Source organism: Rissa tridactyla, chromosome 1 (genome assembly GCF_028500815.1).
Source record: "Rissa tridactyla isolate bRisTri1 chromosome 1, bRisTri1.patW.cur.20221130, whole genome shotgun sequence".
Classification (NCBI taxonomy): Eukaryota; Metazoa; Chordata; class Aves; order Charadriiformes; family Laridae; genus Rissa; species Rissa tridactyla.
Window position 1 is genome coordinate 132,663,472 of NC_071466.1, and position 16,757 is coordinate 132,680,228.

General features: G+C 39.2%; 1 protein-coding gene across 1 annotated transcript in view; it reads right to left on the bottom strand.

The window, feature by feature from the left end:
- Positions 1 to 16,757, bottom strand: part of MAN1A2 (mannosidase alpha class 1A member 2) — a 139,048-nt gene that overhangs the window by 98,466 nt on the left and 23,825 nt on the right. The window contains exon 2 of the mRNA XM_054188657.1: positions 11,206 to 11,461. Within this exon, the coding sequence (XP_054044632.1) occupies positions 11,206 to 11,461 (256 nt within the window). The remainder of the gene's footprint in view (positions 1 to 11,205; positions 11,462 to 16,757) is intronic.

Genomic DNA, 16,757 nt, shown 5'->3' on the forward strand with positions numbered 1-16,757 from the left:
TTAGTTCAATAGCTATTAGTGATGAACCTTGCCAAATATTATTATTTTTTTTTTTAAAAGCTGTGTATATAATCACCATATCTCCCATGTTCACATGCTTGTTGACTCCTTCAGGGATCTTCTATAGCTTTGTGCATCGTGCCATCATTAAAAATATACTGAGAAATCTTAGATATCTGTGTGCTCAACAGTTGTATTCCCTGTCCAGTTCCTGTTAATCTGCACAGTTCATTCATCAGGTATAGGGGTCTGCCATTCTTTGATCTCCCCTTGAACCTCTTTCAACAACTGATGTCTTGTTAGCCACCTAGTCCTCCGGTAACAAAGCAGCAAATAAGAATGGATGCCAGCAATGCAAATCAAGAATCCAAATCTCAGAGCAAACCAGGGGTTAACTGTTGTGAGTTTCAGGTATTACAGTACCATATGCAGATGACCTACGTCTTAATGGAACAAATCGTAAGAGGTTACTCATCAACTCCAAGTAGGTCACATTGTGTATCAATGACATAATTAATACCAATAATTCTGAGATGTAACATTACCAAGCATTAACATAATCAAGAAAACTATGTTAAAGAACAGACCTCTGCAGAGGTGCTCTGAGAAACACAGAAAGGACTACAGTAGAAATTATGCAAAGATGACTAACAAGTAGTAGAATTTTTACTGTATTTAAGAGGATGCTCTTGCCTTCCAATCAAAGTCTGCATAGCTGCAAAATATACATTACCACTTGTACAACAGATTTTTATAATTTAACATAGAGGGCTCTTCCATCTAGCCATAATTCATAATTTTTGCTACCAAAATTTCTGCAGTATAGGAATAAATGGCACATCAAATATTAAAAAAATAGTAGCAAAGTCAATCAGATACCATGGAGCCTTTATATTTACCCATTATTTCTGAATATAAGTAGTTTACCTCATGTTTTGCACATTTTTGTTTGGCTGATTATATCAGGGAAGTGAAACATAGCTGATTATATCACGGAAGTGAAATATTTCCTTGTTTTCTTGATTTGATTTTGCATTTATGAATTTTAAATACTGCAAATGTGCTCGTTCATTGTTGAAAGACAGATTGTTCTCACAACAGTCTGGAAAAAAGGTATCTTTAATAACGAAGACCTTCTTGCATTTTTAACATGCTTCCAATAATGCATGAGTGCTAGAGAATTCTGTTATTGCTACAACTTGAATAAATTGATTCGTTTTTTAAATATCCTCAAACACACAAACTTGCATTCCTCATTAGCAGCACATTTTAACTTACCAACCAAAGCAACCTATCCAGGACGTGCAGGTGAAATACTGCACTATCCACACTAGAAGCTTTATTTTCATCCTTCTGTCTGAGCAAAATAAATACACCAAGCTACAAAGCTTCTCACAGGCATAAATTAAAGATTTACAAATGTAAACTGAGTTCTTTATACAACCATCCCGACATGCTGGAACACAACTTTGTGCAAGGCCATTCCTAACTTGCCTGTTCTGGTGAAAGTGCTAATTGCACAATTTTCATTCTAATATACCCATTGAAACTTAGTTTACCAACAGGCTTGATTAAAAGGAGTCCATCCTTACTTTACACAGATTTCACTCATTCAGTAAAAGCGAGATAAGCATTCAAAAAGTGCAGCGGAACTAATTTAAAGCCAACTTAGCTGTTCTCAACATTCTGAATTACATTTAAGAATCCAGAACAGAGAATACAAATACTGTGCAAACAAAACAACTTAATAAATGATGCATGTATACATATATAGATACAGTCACATTTTTATAGATACACACACTTATACATAAAATTTGTGCATTTTTTTTTTTTTAAAAACACGCACACTGCAGGGAGTGCTATCTTAGATACTGAAAAAGATAGGTCATAATACTTAATTGTGCTTCATTTTCATTGGGATGAAAGCCAGGAGCAGTGAGCTACAAAATGCAGTGCAAAACTCTTAACACAACAGTTAATAAAAACTGAAGTCCAACCCAACTAGAAGTCCAAGTAAGTTTGACCAAGAAAACAAAAAGAGTGTAAAGTGTCAGCAATAATGAAATCGTTCTAAATTGTGTTTAAATGCTGAAAAAAAAGTCCCACAGTCACAGAAGGCAGCCTATTTGACTAGATCACAAACACTGCAGTTATGAAAAAACTAAATGAGATTAGCACTGGAAGTGGAATAGTAACTATGAAAAGAAGAGTTATGCAGCGTGAAAAGACCTCTGCATGTTTAAGTATTTCTTCTGCACGGCTCTCTTCTCAATCAGCGCACAAAATAGATCTCAGGTAAAAGGACTCTTACTCACTATTTTTAACCTGATTTCTTAAGAGAATAAGCCTTATGCAATCTTGCTGTCTGTACATCTGTCATTTGCCACATACTTTTGCAGTAGCCTTTGAATCCATTCTCTTATTTCAAACCTGATTTTACAGAGTTAGAGGAACCAGATACTTGGGACCGCTACTTTTTGTGCAGGGGGGGGAAAAAAAAAAAAAAAAGAAAATATCTGTGGCTAGCTAAGGGAGACAGACACAAATTAGTTCCCCAACTGAGCGGAAGGCAGTTATAATCCAACCCTTTAATTCATTCAGAGGGGCAGCACTTAGCATGCAGGTAGCTCTAAACCAGGCACGGAACACGCTGCAGCTCATGCAGTCAAAAAGGAAGATAAGAGGGCATTCACAGCAATGTGTGCATGAGAAGCTGAGGGTGGTATAAGGGGATTTACGTCAAAAATCCATAAGAAAACATTAGTTTTGCTGCTTATAAAACAACATCTTGTTTTTCAACATTATTAACAGCCTCTTGAGCATCATCCGGAGACCATGATGAAAATACATTTTAATCACTCCTCTTCTTGGCACATTTCTAAATGCATTTCCAAAATTGCCTCCACTAATATTAAATAAGTTATCTCCCTACCTCTCCTTCTAAGAGGCAACACATTAGAAGTCACATTTTAAAAGAGGATACACTGGAAGTTTTGCTGAAGGTCACAGTAAGTTCACTGGCAACAGAACTCAAGTCAGAATGTCCCCAGCTTCCCAACTGGGACCTTGTTACTCCCTCGTGCAAAGCATCCAAACTTAACACCAGCTCATTCCGCAAGTGTCAGATGGAGCAAGTGATCTTTACCTGGGGCCCCTATGCTCCCTCAATGACAATTTCACAATTTTTGCTTAAGTGTCCATCTTTCTGCTTTTTCTTTTTACCCGAAAGCCATGACAAGCAGGAAACAGAACGAAAAATTTTGATGTGTTGAAAACAGCTTATCAGAACATAATACGACATCTCCTTGCCGTCCCATCTCATTAAGCATAACAGCTTTTAAACTGCACAAGAAGTAGGCATGCAGCTTTAGTCACTTCACAACTCTAGCTTATTTGTGTGAACTCACCTCCTTTGAGCTGAATTTTAAGAAGTCTATGTACAATTAGCATTGCTTAATTACATAACTGCGTATCACAGCAAATACAGGACAAGTAGTAGCACAAAAGCTCCAGAAAACTCCGATTTTCCAGTCTATCTTTGAGACCTAGAACAAAAATTATTTCACTCTTCAGTTTACTTTACTGCAGTTGTGTGACATTCTGGAGAAGCTTTCTTCCAGCTGACAGGTTCAGCCAACAAACATCATTCTGTCACAGAATGGTTGAGGATGGAAGGGACCTCTGGAGGTTATCTGGTCCCACCTCCCTGCTCAAGCAGGGTAATCTGGAGCAGGCTGCCCAGGACCATGTCCAGGCATCTTATAGAGTATCTCCAAGGAGGGAGACTCCACAACTTATCTGGGCAAGCAGCTCCAGCACTTGGTCACCCTCACAGTAAACAGGGGTTTCTGATATTCAGATGGAGCCTCCTGTGTTCCAGTTTGTGTCCATGGTCTCTTGTCCCGTCACTGGGCATCACTGAAAACAGCATGGCTCCCTCCTCTTTGCACCTTTCCTTCAGGTATTTATTACATATTGGGTAAGATCCCCCTGAGCCTTCTCTTGTCCAGGACAAACAGTCCCAGCTCTTGCAGCCTTTCCTCAGATAAGAGATGTTCCACTCCACTCTTAAGCACCTTTGCAGGACTCTCTCCAGTATGTCCATGCCTCTCATACTGGGGAGCCCAGAACTGGGCCACTCCAGGTTTGGCCTCACCAGTGCTGAGTAGAGGGGAGGGATCACCCTCCTGGACCTGCTGGCAATACTTTTCTAATCCAGCCCAGGATGCAGTCAGCCTCCTTTGCTGCAAGGGCACACTGCTGGCATGTTCAACTTGGTGTTCACCAGGACTCACAAGTCCTTTTCTGCAAAGCTGCTTTCCAGTTGGTTGACCTCTAGCATATATTGGTGCATGGGGTTTTTCCCCAGGTGCAGGACTTTGTGCTTCCCTTAAACTGCATGAAGTTCCTGTCAGCCCATTTCTCCAGCCTGTCATTCCCCTGGGTGGCAGCACAATGCTCTGGTGTATCAGCCACTCCTCCCAGTTTTGTCATCAGCAAACTTGCTGAGGGTATATTCTGTTCCATCATCCAGATCATTAATGAAGATGTTGAACAGAATCAGACACAGTATTGACTCGTGAGATACGCCATTAGTTACTGGCCTCCAAACAGACATCATTACCCTCCGGGCCCAGCCATTCAGCCAGTTTTCAACCTACCTCACTGTCTGCTTATCCAGCTCATACTTCGTCAGCTTCCCTGTGAGAATTTTATGGGAGACCGTGCCAAAAGTCTAGGTAGACAGCATCCACTGCTCACCCCTCATCTACTAAGCCAGTCATTTAATTGTACAAATTCATCAAGCAGGTCAACCACAACCTCCCCTTTTTCAATCCATGCTGGCCACTCCCAATCACGTTCTTGTTGTTCGTGGGCCTGAGAATAGCTTCCAGGATTAGCTGCTCCATCACCTTCCCAGGGACTGAGAAAAGGCTGACCTGCCTGTACTTCCCTGGGTCCTCCTTCTTGCTCTTCTTGAAGATAGGAATTATATTTGCTTTCCTCCAGTCTTTGGGCGCTTCTCCCATTCACCATGATCATGCAAAGATTATGAAGAGGTCCTGCAATGACATCAGCCAGCTCCCTCAACACTCCTGGGTACATCCTATCATGGCCCATAGACTTGTGTATTTACAGTTTGCTTAAGTATTCCTTCACCTGATCCTCTTCCACTAAGGGTATGTCTTTCTTGCTCCAGACTTTCTCAGTGGTTACCAGGGCCTGGGATTCCTGAAGGCCAGTCTTATCAGTCCAGACTGAGGCAAAAAAAGAACCTCAGCTTCTTTATGTCCTCCGTTATCAGGTCCTCTGCCTCATCCAGCAGCAGGCCAACATATTCTTTAATCTTTTTGTCACCAGTGTACTTAGACAAGGCTTCACATTGCCTTAGATATCGCTTGCCAGATTCACTTGCAGTTGGGCTTTGGCTTTCCTAACCCCATCTTTTCAAGCTAAGGCAGTATCTTTGTATTCCTCGCAGCTTAACTGTCCCTGTTTCCACCTTTTGTACGTTTCCTTTCTGTGTTTGAGTTTTGAAAGAACTCCTGGCATTTTTGCTTGACTTCCCGACAGCTGCTCTTGAGCTTGGTGGAAGCGATCCTTCAACAATAACCGGCTTTCTTGGGCCCCTCTTCTCTCCAGGGTCTTATCCTGAAGGACTCCACCAAGCAGATTTTTGAAGAGGCAAAAGTTTGCTCTCTTGAAGTTAAGGGTTGTAAGCTTGCTGAACTCCACTATCTCATGGTCCCTACAGTCACGTCTGCCTTTGGACTTCCCACCCCCAATAAACCCCCTTTCTTTGTAGGTATGAGGTTTAGCAGAGCACCTCTCCTCATTGGCTGCACCATCATTTGGAGGGGTAAGTCATCATCAACGCACTCCAGGAAAGTCTTGAATTGCTTATGCTGTACTGTTTTGTGCCTCCAGTGGACACAGAGTTGGTTGAAGTCCCCCATGAAGACCAGGGCATGCTCCAATCTGTCTGTAGAGGGCTTCATCCGCTTGTTATGCCTGGTCAGGCAACCTATAGCAGACATGCTACAATGTCATCCATACCAATCTGCTCTTTAATCCTTATCCATAAGCTCTCAGTTGTTCATTGCCCATCCCCAGGCAGAGCTCCAGGCACTCTAGCTCCTCTCACATAAAAGGTAACTTTACCCCCTTGATTTCCCAGACCATTCTTCTTAAAGAGTCTGTATCCCTCCACTGCAACACTCCAGTCATGCAAGTCATCCCACCACATCTCCGTGATCCCAACAAGACTGCGGTCCTGCAAATGCACACAGATCCCTGACTCATGTTTAGTCCCTGCACCGCACGTGTTATTGCACATGCACTCCAGCATGCTGATTTCCCAGGAAGAGTTTTAGGGATTTCTCCATAATGGTGCCTTGTAGGCACTTCCTTGCTTATTGCAAGTGCTAGACGTGACCCTGCTTAAGCCCTGTTTTGCTGATTTTGTGATGCTTTTCTGTCACATCACCAGAGGCCCTTTGCTCATCCACCCTGTCAGTCACTCCTTCACAGGGCTGCTCGTCACTCTTTCCCTCCCCCATCATTCCTAGTTTAAAGCCCTCTTTAGGGGATCAGCCATCCTGCTGGCAAAGATGCCTTTATCCCATCTTAGTGCGGTGGATCCCATCTCTCCCAGGCAGACCCTGCAAACAGGGTTCCCCATGGTTGTAGAACCCAAAACCCTGTTGCCAACGTCAGCTCCACAACCACCTGCTGATGTGCATCGCCAGTGCCCTCCCCCTCCTCACACCCTTTCCCAAGGAGGCCACTACCCAGACCACTGGGTCCTTGACAATCACCCCCAGAGCTCCGCAGTCAGTACATATGCAAAACTGATATTGCCTGTAATACAATACATACTGACTTGTATGTAAACCTTACACATCAATAATTTCAATACTTCTCAGAGCAAAGTCCTATGGACTTTAACAACCCAAGAACTCTAAACAAACATTTCAAATATTGGGAACAAGGTATATATAGAATATCGTGCATGGAATTAGTACCATTGGTGGGTAAAATACACTATTTCAGCAAGTATCCAAAATGAACACTGGCAGTAAGGTAATACTGTGAAACCTTAGGCTGAAATGAAAGAAAACCTGAACCCTGAGTAGGGTGAAAAGAATAATAAAATTTTCCTTTTTTGACTGGGTAAAATTTAACTTCTCAAGGAAACAAAAAACTCATTAAAAAAAAGAGCACTATGTAATGATTACACTTAAACTGCAGGAAAAAAAAATAATGTTCTGAACGCTATTTAAAGGACATAATGGAAATTAAGTGCCAAAAAATTTCAAGTGTTCATGCAATTTCTATCTAATTTAACTTGGAAAGGAAGTCAAGGACTTCCAAAAGATGAGTTTTGTTCTTTATTTCTTTGCATTAACCACAAAATACATCTTAAAATCTTTTTGGAAAATTATACAAGTTACATCTACTCTCCTATAAAACCATTTTCTCATCTTTTACTTTGCATGAAAAAAATCACTGAAGTATTAATACAAAGCTAAAGTATAGCAACAATAATAATTTTCTGATATGTTTATTCTTAAAATACCAGTTAATTAAAAACCACAGCATTTTTTGAAAGCTGGAGGAGCAAGTTAATACTAGGGAAGTGCTACGAAGCATGTACCATAAGCAGGTGGAAAACTTTTACTTCTCAGAGTTGTTACTGTGCATCTAAAATAATCAGCCAACTCACAAGTGGTCCTGATTGAAATAACTGAATTAATAGCTTGTTAGAACAATACAGACATATTATACAATTCTATGAGTTATTTACAATTGAGAATACAATGTAACACTAAATATAAATATCAGAACCAAAAGACACACAAAAACAAAACCAGAAGATGCAGATTCTGCTCCTGGTTTATTCCATGACCTTAAGAAGCCACCCTCTCTGTGCTCAGCAAACATTCCTATTACATAAAGCTTTCAAATGCTTTACAAAGCTCTCTTAAGAGCATTATACAACTTTCTACCTTTACATGCTTTAGAAAAAAAAACAACAACAAAGCAAACCAAAGTATGTATTTAAAATATTTAAGTACTGCAAAACCACTTTTTATACAAAGACCTATTAAAAAAAAAAAAAGACTTCATCAAGTTGTTCTTTTGAAAGAAAAAGCAGCAATAAATTTTCTGTAAAAATGATCAAAACAAGATCCCCAGGTGAAAGTTTTCCAGTATTTTGCACAATTGTAGACAGCCACAGGTGTGTTACAAACTGTCCCCAGTCCGCCCAATTCTACGTAGTTTTTCATCATTTGATGCTAGGTGAAAAAGGCTGTATAGATTAATTAATTCCGTGAATTTATGCAGTCTCAAGCTATTCTGTGAAAATGAAGCTCCCCAAATATACATCAGGACACTTCAGAGTAAGCCAAGGCCTGAGCCAAATGCCTTTTCAGGACCACCTGGAAGCCAGATATGCAGCCTCTAAAGAGCTAGGAGCTTCCCTGTGCTACTTTTCTGTCTCAATCCTGGCAACCATGATGTCTTGCATGTCAGAAATGCCACATAATGTCGGTGTAGATCTATGTTAAAGATATTGTCTACTTTTTTGCTAAGTCTCTACCTCATCTACAAAACCTATTTTCATTAGTCTACGCTGGTTACAAAAAACAGTGAGAGAAGATCTCGACAACTACAGCACACTTCAAAATGCACTGTGTATCTCCGGAATTGTTGCGGCCCTCTGTGATACATCTGATGCTGTCAAAAACAGGTTTCGGGCAAAACATTACTCATCTGATACTGCCGATATATATTTTATCTCGGTCACACTATATTCACTGCAACATAGCAGATGCCAAAAGCCAGAAGTAGACATAGAGGCCAAACAAAAATGACAACGTACCAACAATGGGTTCTTCAGCATTATCACCAGCAAACCTTCCACTCCTGTATTCTACCCCTTCACACATCTAGCTGTAAGAGTGATAATCTGCTGTCCTGCATCAAAGAATTTAAAAATTGAGGAGATCATCTGATAGCCACAGTACTAACAAGACTCACTCAATGAAGGCAGTTCACACAAAGACAAAGTTCAGTCATGCTAGTATGATCCTGGGCTGTTGAAGCACAGTGGTCACACTGTTGAAGACTGCTCAGTCCAAAGGTATGATTATCCTAACTGAAGTATTGACCAACCTAATATTTAGTCCCATAAAATCTTTAGGTCTGGCTATGAAACGCTACACTTCAGAAATCACAATAGGAGCCATCAACAAGTTATGCAATGAAAAGAACAGCCTGTCAGCGTGACTCACATGTAGGCTGATCACCAAAAAAAGGAGTAAGCCTTTTACAGCATGAGATTTGTGGCAACGGCAACTAAAGGATCACCAGAGCTATTAGACTACCCTGGATTCCTCACTCACACTGCTATACCTTCAGGTTCAGATCAGCAAGAATTGTCCAAACTTTATTACTTATTCACGTCACTAAGAAGATAGTCATTCTGTATTAACCTATAGCTTCTCATCTCCTCTTAGTCTACATTCTGACAAAACAGCCTCAGAAATGCAAGTACTATTTTCAGCCCTTCCTCCAATTCCAGGGATGATCTATCGGAACTTTAGTTGATTTCTTCCAGCTAGTTCTTCACTGTTAGCTGTGCTCCGTACTTTCACATTACTTGGTCAATTCATTTTTATTCTACCCACTAAATCTATCAGTAGCAAACTCAAAGGTAGTAACCTGTTTTTAAAATTAAGAAGTGTTGACAACTACATGACCATACCATTCACCATTCATCTTCGCCATACAGAAAACATTTTGAAAAGCAGTATTCTCCGCATATTCTCACTGAAAATGTTTGAGGGCAGTTTTAAAAAGCACTAGAGCCTTTTAAAATCCACTATTTAGTGCTGTCCTGCGGGCAACAGCCCTAACCAAGCAGGATCAAGGAAGTGCAATATTCCACACAAAACTTCTCAGCCAAAAGTGCTTCTGCAGTAGTCACAAACAGAACAGGCACACCTTCTGGGGAAGGATTTGCTCCTTGAGAGATTCAAATAGTGATACAGCCCCATGCTGCATCACTCATGTATCATAAGCAGTTGTTCATTATTTGATAAGAGTGGATTTCATCTAGTCATCATTAATATTCAAAGGAAAATTCCAACTGGGGTGATCTACCCATGCCACATATTCCAGCTGCAACTCTTCCCTACTACAAGGGCAGGTGTATGACTGACTTATTTTTGTTTGCTTTTATGAGCTAACTAAACTCAGATTACAATTTAAAAGAAGATTTAGCTGATGTAACTACTAAGTGGTGTGATCCTGGATGTTCTTTAATTACAGAGCCTGTGCTTGTCTGCCTCTGGCCTGAACCATTCCTGCTTTCTAACCCGATTTTTAGGCATAAAACTATTCAGATTGCAAGGAAAGGAAAAAAAAAAAAAAGGCAGCACTAAAATGTTTCCGCCATGCTAGTTAGAAGTACAGACTCAGAAAAGCGTCTGGCAATAGTAATAGGAAATTAGCACCACCAGGGCAAAAGAGGGCAATGAATCTCACTGTCAACCAGGAGTGGAAAGCATAAAACCAGAAAGAGCAATTCCCATAGCACAGGCTGCCACAGAACCAAAAGCCTAAGCCAACATCTTAGTTCAAATCTCACACAGGTAAATGAGGCAATCTACTTAAATGAGCTCCTAGGTTTTTTTTATACCCATTTAAAACTTTATTTGTAAAGCATGAAATAGTTTGATAATTTGCCAATTTTAGCAGCAGGTCATTTATTTTTTCCTATCTTTTCAAACCACTTTTTTAAACATTTAAAAATATCCGGCGGCACTAACATATCTCAGTCTTTCAATGGAACCTGACAAAGTCAGGCTCAGCTTTAAAGATGCACTTGTTGGTGTTCCACATGTTAATGACAAACACATTGTGAACCTACATCCCTACATTGAAGAAATCCTTAAAATAATTTTTAAGTTGTTATCCAGTGAAATATTAACACCCCAACACCATGAAAAAAACATGCAATAATGCTGATGTTCATTAATATTTGACATATACTTTTGACAGCGTTTATCTAAAAGATTTGTAGTCCTGTTTTTATTTTCTTTTCAATATAAATCACAACAACAACTAAATGCCACATAAATAACTGTTATTAGATACAAGAACGGGTTAGGACCACATCATCATCATCTTTACCTCTTTAATTTTGTTCCTCTTCTCTCGGATATCCGGGTCTGCTGGTTCTCCACTGTTTATCCCTATAAGATTTGGTAAAGGAACAGGGGGCAGTGGCTTGCTGTCTTTCTTTTTCAACTCTTGCACTACTTTGTTCTTTTCTGTCTGAATCTCAGCTTGAATCTCATCACGCGATTTCTTCAATTTCTCCTTAGCCTCTTCCAGAGCCTTTTCATGATCTGCTCGGATCTTATTTCTCAGACGTTCCTCTTCTTCTCTAGAGACACAAATGCTGGTCAGCATCTCATTACTAAAAACACATTGCTTACAAACAAACTGCAGCTTCAAAACAGAAGCCACGTCCCAAGTTGGTTTACTCTAAGTAATTCTAATGATTCAGACAAGTTTACTGAATTATGTTTGTTGACAATCCTACACTATTTTGGCCATGAACCCCAAAAGACCAGTGCACACATCAGCAACACTATTGTAGAGAAGTTTATCACAGGGGTTTTCTAGATTGTATCTCAGCATCTTTGCTTGTCCATGTAGACTTTAGAGAGGAAAAGCCCTACATCCTGTATTTCAACTACAGGATGTGTGCACAGGCACATCTAGCAATCAGTTTTAAAAAGAACAAAAACAAAAAAAAAAACCCAAAAGGGCTCTTCCTCACCTTCTGCACAATAAATACATGATACGCAACTTGTTAAGATCTGAAGTAACTACCACCAAAAAAAAAAAGTAAATTGCCCCTTTATTAACAATGAGGTGTGAGCCGTAAGAGCTATAAACCCCACTCACAGCATATTTTGTCTTGAATTCAGAACTCATTGTTCCATCAGTACGGTCCATAAACCTCACAAGTTAAATGAAGAGTTAATTACAAAGCCATTTAGGAACATACGAGCTTTTAGTAAAGCATGGTTTTGAAACTCACTATCAACAAAACCATCATCATCTTGGTTCTAAGCACAAATCTTCCATCATGATCTTTAACAATCAGTAAGTTTTGAGATTCACACACAAAATGAAAAGTGCCATTTTAAAGCCTGGGTTAAAAAAAGAGGTTATTCTAACAACAGACAAAAATGGCCCATTCCAGTCCTAAAATATTTCAAGGCATCAGAAAGACACACATCATATGCTCAATATAACACAACCATTTCAAGCTTCTGTAAAACGTAGAGTTGTTGCTCAATGACTAACGTGAGCCAATATAGTTGTAGGGATTTAAAACAAGCCTTAGCTACAAAAAACACCACACTCCCTCCCTATTTCCTCCCCAAGGCAAAAATACTTTTGCCTCAAAGAACATTAAGCAGCAGTGGATAACTGAAAGGAAAGAAGGCAAGCAGCAAGCCATGAAAGAAACATCAAGCTTGGACTAACTGCTTGTAGGAGGAACTGCACCACTTGACCCATATGATACGGTTTTTCCAGTATACTGAAAACATACCAATGAAAAGGAGCAATCAATATTTGGTATGTGAGAATTAGAATAGAATAGTTCAGTTGGAAGGGACCTAAAGCAATCACCTAGTCCAACTGCAATTAAAAATCAATCCAAAGTTTACAGAAAAACTAAACACCATATTGACAACTGTTAATCAAACATTGACAACAAAAATACGAATATATCTACATATTTAAATTGGGATATTTTTCCTAAAAAAGCTATGAAAAATATTTGCAAATTCTATGATAAACCCATAACATTTCCAGAGATTCAAACAAATTTCAAGTAACTCGCTGGGGTGCTGTGTTGGAATATTTAGGGATACGGAGAGACCTTACTGAGCTTTGCAAGTATAATAGAACTGTTTTCATTAATCTCACAGATCAAGATCATGTCACATCTATAATAAAGTACTGCTTCACCTTTACAAAAAAGGTCAAAGAATGAACCTAATGTGAATAACTTGCATAGAGTTATGATACAATAGTATCAGAGCAATCCCACCAGACTGGTCCATTTTGTGCAAGGTTTATGACTTACAGTCCTGTGCCTAAGAAGAGCTGGTTCTCTAAGTCAAAGTGCAATAAATCAAGCTTTTAGTTCCACAAATTCACAGTCCAAACCCCCAGTGTGCTAGCCCTGACTGCCATCTCACAAACATCCAGTATATTTTTAAGTTAAAATTTATAAACCTCTTTGCTCCATTCTTTAGCTTGGGCTCAAAAGCTCAAAGAGAGACTTTTTTTTTAGGCACATATTTTATCCTCAATTTGACGAAGTCTGACATCACCTGATGTCATCCAGAAGATAACTTCCCAGTTTACAGGCCAGTGTGCATAGCATGCAGTGAGAAACGATGGCGATATAACATAAATGCTCTCAGCAAAAAGCATTGTTACACAAACAGTGTTTTATTAGCCCTTACATTTTTCTTAAGTGCTATTAGGTTTGCATTTAAAAAAAAAAATCATAGCAGCATTATCATCTTTCGATATTTCAGTACCAGAAATACAATGCAAGGTTTTAACAGATGCACTGAGTGAAAGGCGTTCAAACTGAAGTTCTTCGGTCACTTTTCTCAATATGACCCACGCCACATGTATTTCCCCCAAACAATAAAAAAAAATGAAGGACTGAGCTCCTCACTTTGACTGTCAAATCCAAGCTCATTAACACTGTTGCATAGTAACTGTCCCTCTCTCCCTCCACTGCAGAGCAAAGAAGCAACTTTCAAAGTTGCAAAAGACTAGTCTAAAGAAAGAAAATACAAGTAATACCACTTAGGATAACTTTTACTTCTACTATGACCCACTTATGGGCGAAATAACTTTTTTGTATTCCTGTAAAAGTTACTCACATTCTATTGTGGCAGCACTGTACCCGACTCCGTAACCAAAGCAGCTGAAAACTTCTGTCAACTGAAAGATTTGAAACCATAGATCTGCAGTCTGGAAAGCTTTTCCAAGGCTAACAGAGGGCTCTGCATCAGATGCAGCTCGAGAGAATGAGAATGAGGTCGTCAGAACAAGACATCATTCCCCACAGTCATGTTCTCACCAAGAGACAGCACACTGTACGGGAGCCAAAGAAATGGCTTACAGACGAATGAGAAATAGGAAGTGTTACTGAGCATTTAAGAATCAAAATACTTCGGTGTGGGGATACTGTGTTTTGAGGGTACGCTTCTCATTTTCAAAACAATTTCTGGAGGCAAGCGGCAGGCTCTACCTTCTGACTAGATCTGCGAACATTTTGTTAATAGATATTATTTTTGCAAAGGATCAACTACCACTGAAAAACCTGAATTCTTAGAAAAACGGGGTAACAATGTATCTCAGACCTTAATAAAAAGATGTTCAAGGTATATTCACATTAACCTAATTTGAAGAGGATGCTTTATAATGACTGTGATTTATTCATAAATAGAAATGGTTTTGGTGAAACCCACGGTCCACATGCACATCCCCAAATACGATCCCACAGTGTGAAAAAGATTAATGACGACTGAGTAGTTATAGTGAGTCTAACTCACTAAAATGAGTCACTGGTGATGTGCTTTGTGCCCCTTCAGGATTTTGCACCATCAAGATCAAGGGCCATGTAGATTTTGCCTTGACCTTTCCTTTTAATTTTCAGTCCCAGGTGCTGTATACAACAGCAATAATAAACGATCCATCACTCTACCAACTTCCTCTATTTCTAGATTAAAACTGCATGAAACAGTCATAAATTGGAAAACAAGTTTTGAACTCATGTCTGTTTACACTGCAGGAACCACTATATAAACATACAAAAGCTGTTGATTTCTACAGCACTATAATCCAATTAGAGTCATTAAGGTGGTTTGAATGACAGTCTACTTTCCTTCAGTCACTCAGCAGAATACCTAAGTGTCTGAAGAACATACACAGAGACTCAATAGAGATCAAAAATTCTAGTGCTAACTGTATGATCAGTTCTAAGTCTTCCAGGAAGTGACATTTTGAGACAAACATAAGAAAACAGTAAGATGAAGAGAAAGGTCAACAGGTATTTGAGGAAGTTTACAGGAGATAGTACAAGAGCTTCTTCTGCAGACAGGTATTCTCTATGCAATTACCAATGATGGACAGCATGAGCTACAAGAAATGTCATATTCTACATTCCAGCTGAAGACATATTTTACCAAATATATTCAAGTATATGACCCTAATGGAAGAAAAAAATCGCACCCCTAAATACCAATACCACGATTCTTCTGAGTTCTTAAGCAACAAGAGCTAAGTGAAAATACAGAATAAAGTGAAGAGAATGAGAAGATTTGAAGCATGTGAGCAGCTGACACCCCCCCCAGTCACACTCAAACCCCGAACACGCTGCCCATCCAGCATAAGAAAGAGTCAGCAACAGTTTAATACACATGGGTATCACTACATTCAAATACTCTGAATTAAAGAGACGTCAGAAGGGATCAATCTAAAAATATAAGATTGGAAAGAATCCCAGCATAAACACTTACATCAAAATGTGTCAAACAGTTTCCCTATCCAACTACCTTCCCCCCACACCCCCTGCTTCTAGGCAACATAAGCAAACTCTTAAAATACAGACCATTTTGAGTAAAATTTCAAAAACCTTACCTAACAGAAAGCTGCTGCTTTCTTCTAGTCACATCAACAGCTTATTCTAAGACCTCAAGACAGAGATTTTTACCATGAAAACTACAGCAACAGCTACTTTAAAACAAGCAATATTATTAAAAGAATCTGTGATTAGACTATTTTTGCCAGCAGGAACCATAAATAAACCTAATAATTAGAATCTGAAACTAGAAAAGTGCAGGCTAGAAACAGGTGCAAGTTTTTTTAAACAATCACTGTAATTAACTATTACAGCTGCTTAGGCAGGAACACTGTACACACTTAAAAGTGTCCACAAGCTGTCTAAAGGCCATTCAGAAAAGACCACAAGTTATAACACTTGATAACCAAATCACTAACTGAAACTTAATGTGCTTTAATTATGCACACAGTAGTGAGCCTTCTGAACTTAACAGCTACTAAAGCTTCACTTGCCAAGACAATGACTTTTAACGTCTCTCCTATCTGCTGTGACACAACAGGCTCTTGAGAAACTGAATTGCAAAAAAAAAAAAAAAAAAAAAAAAACAAAACCCAACCTAAAAATGCTTTCATACATGTACATAAGATTCAAGATCAAAAACCGAAATCAAAATTAAAACAAAACTGGCCACCAGCAACTGCTCTCTCACACTAAAAAGCAGAGCACTGGGTCACCATACCAAAAGGACAACCAGTTTGCTATCGTTTGGCTTTTCAGCAGATGGACAGACAGGAACTGTTAGAGCACATAAGTATTTGTGTAAGCCTGTCATCCAGAAAAAACCCTGGGTGGAAATTCTGAACTCTTGCCCTTTTGTCAAGTTTAATCTTCAACCAGAGGCTACTTTCAGAGACATGGCGAAACAAAAAGATAGGCATTTATTTAAAAAATAAGTAAATAAATAAATCTTTTGAGAGTCAATGCCTAAAAATCATTTCACATGTTAACTACAAAAGTTGTTTTTCCTTCCAATCTTGCAGCATACATCATTTTATAACATCCACACATACTA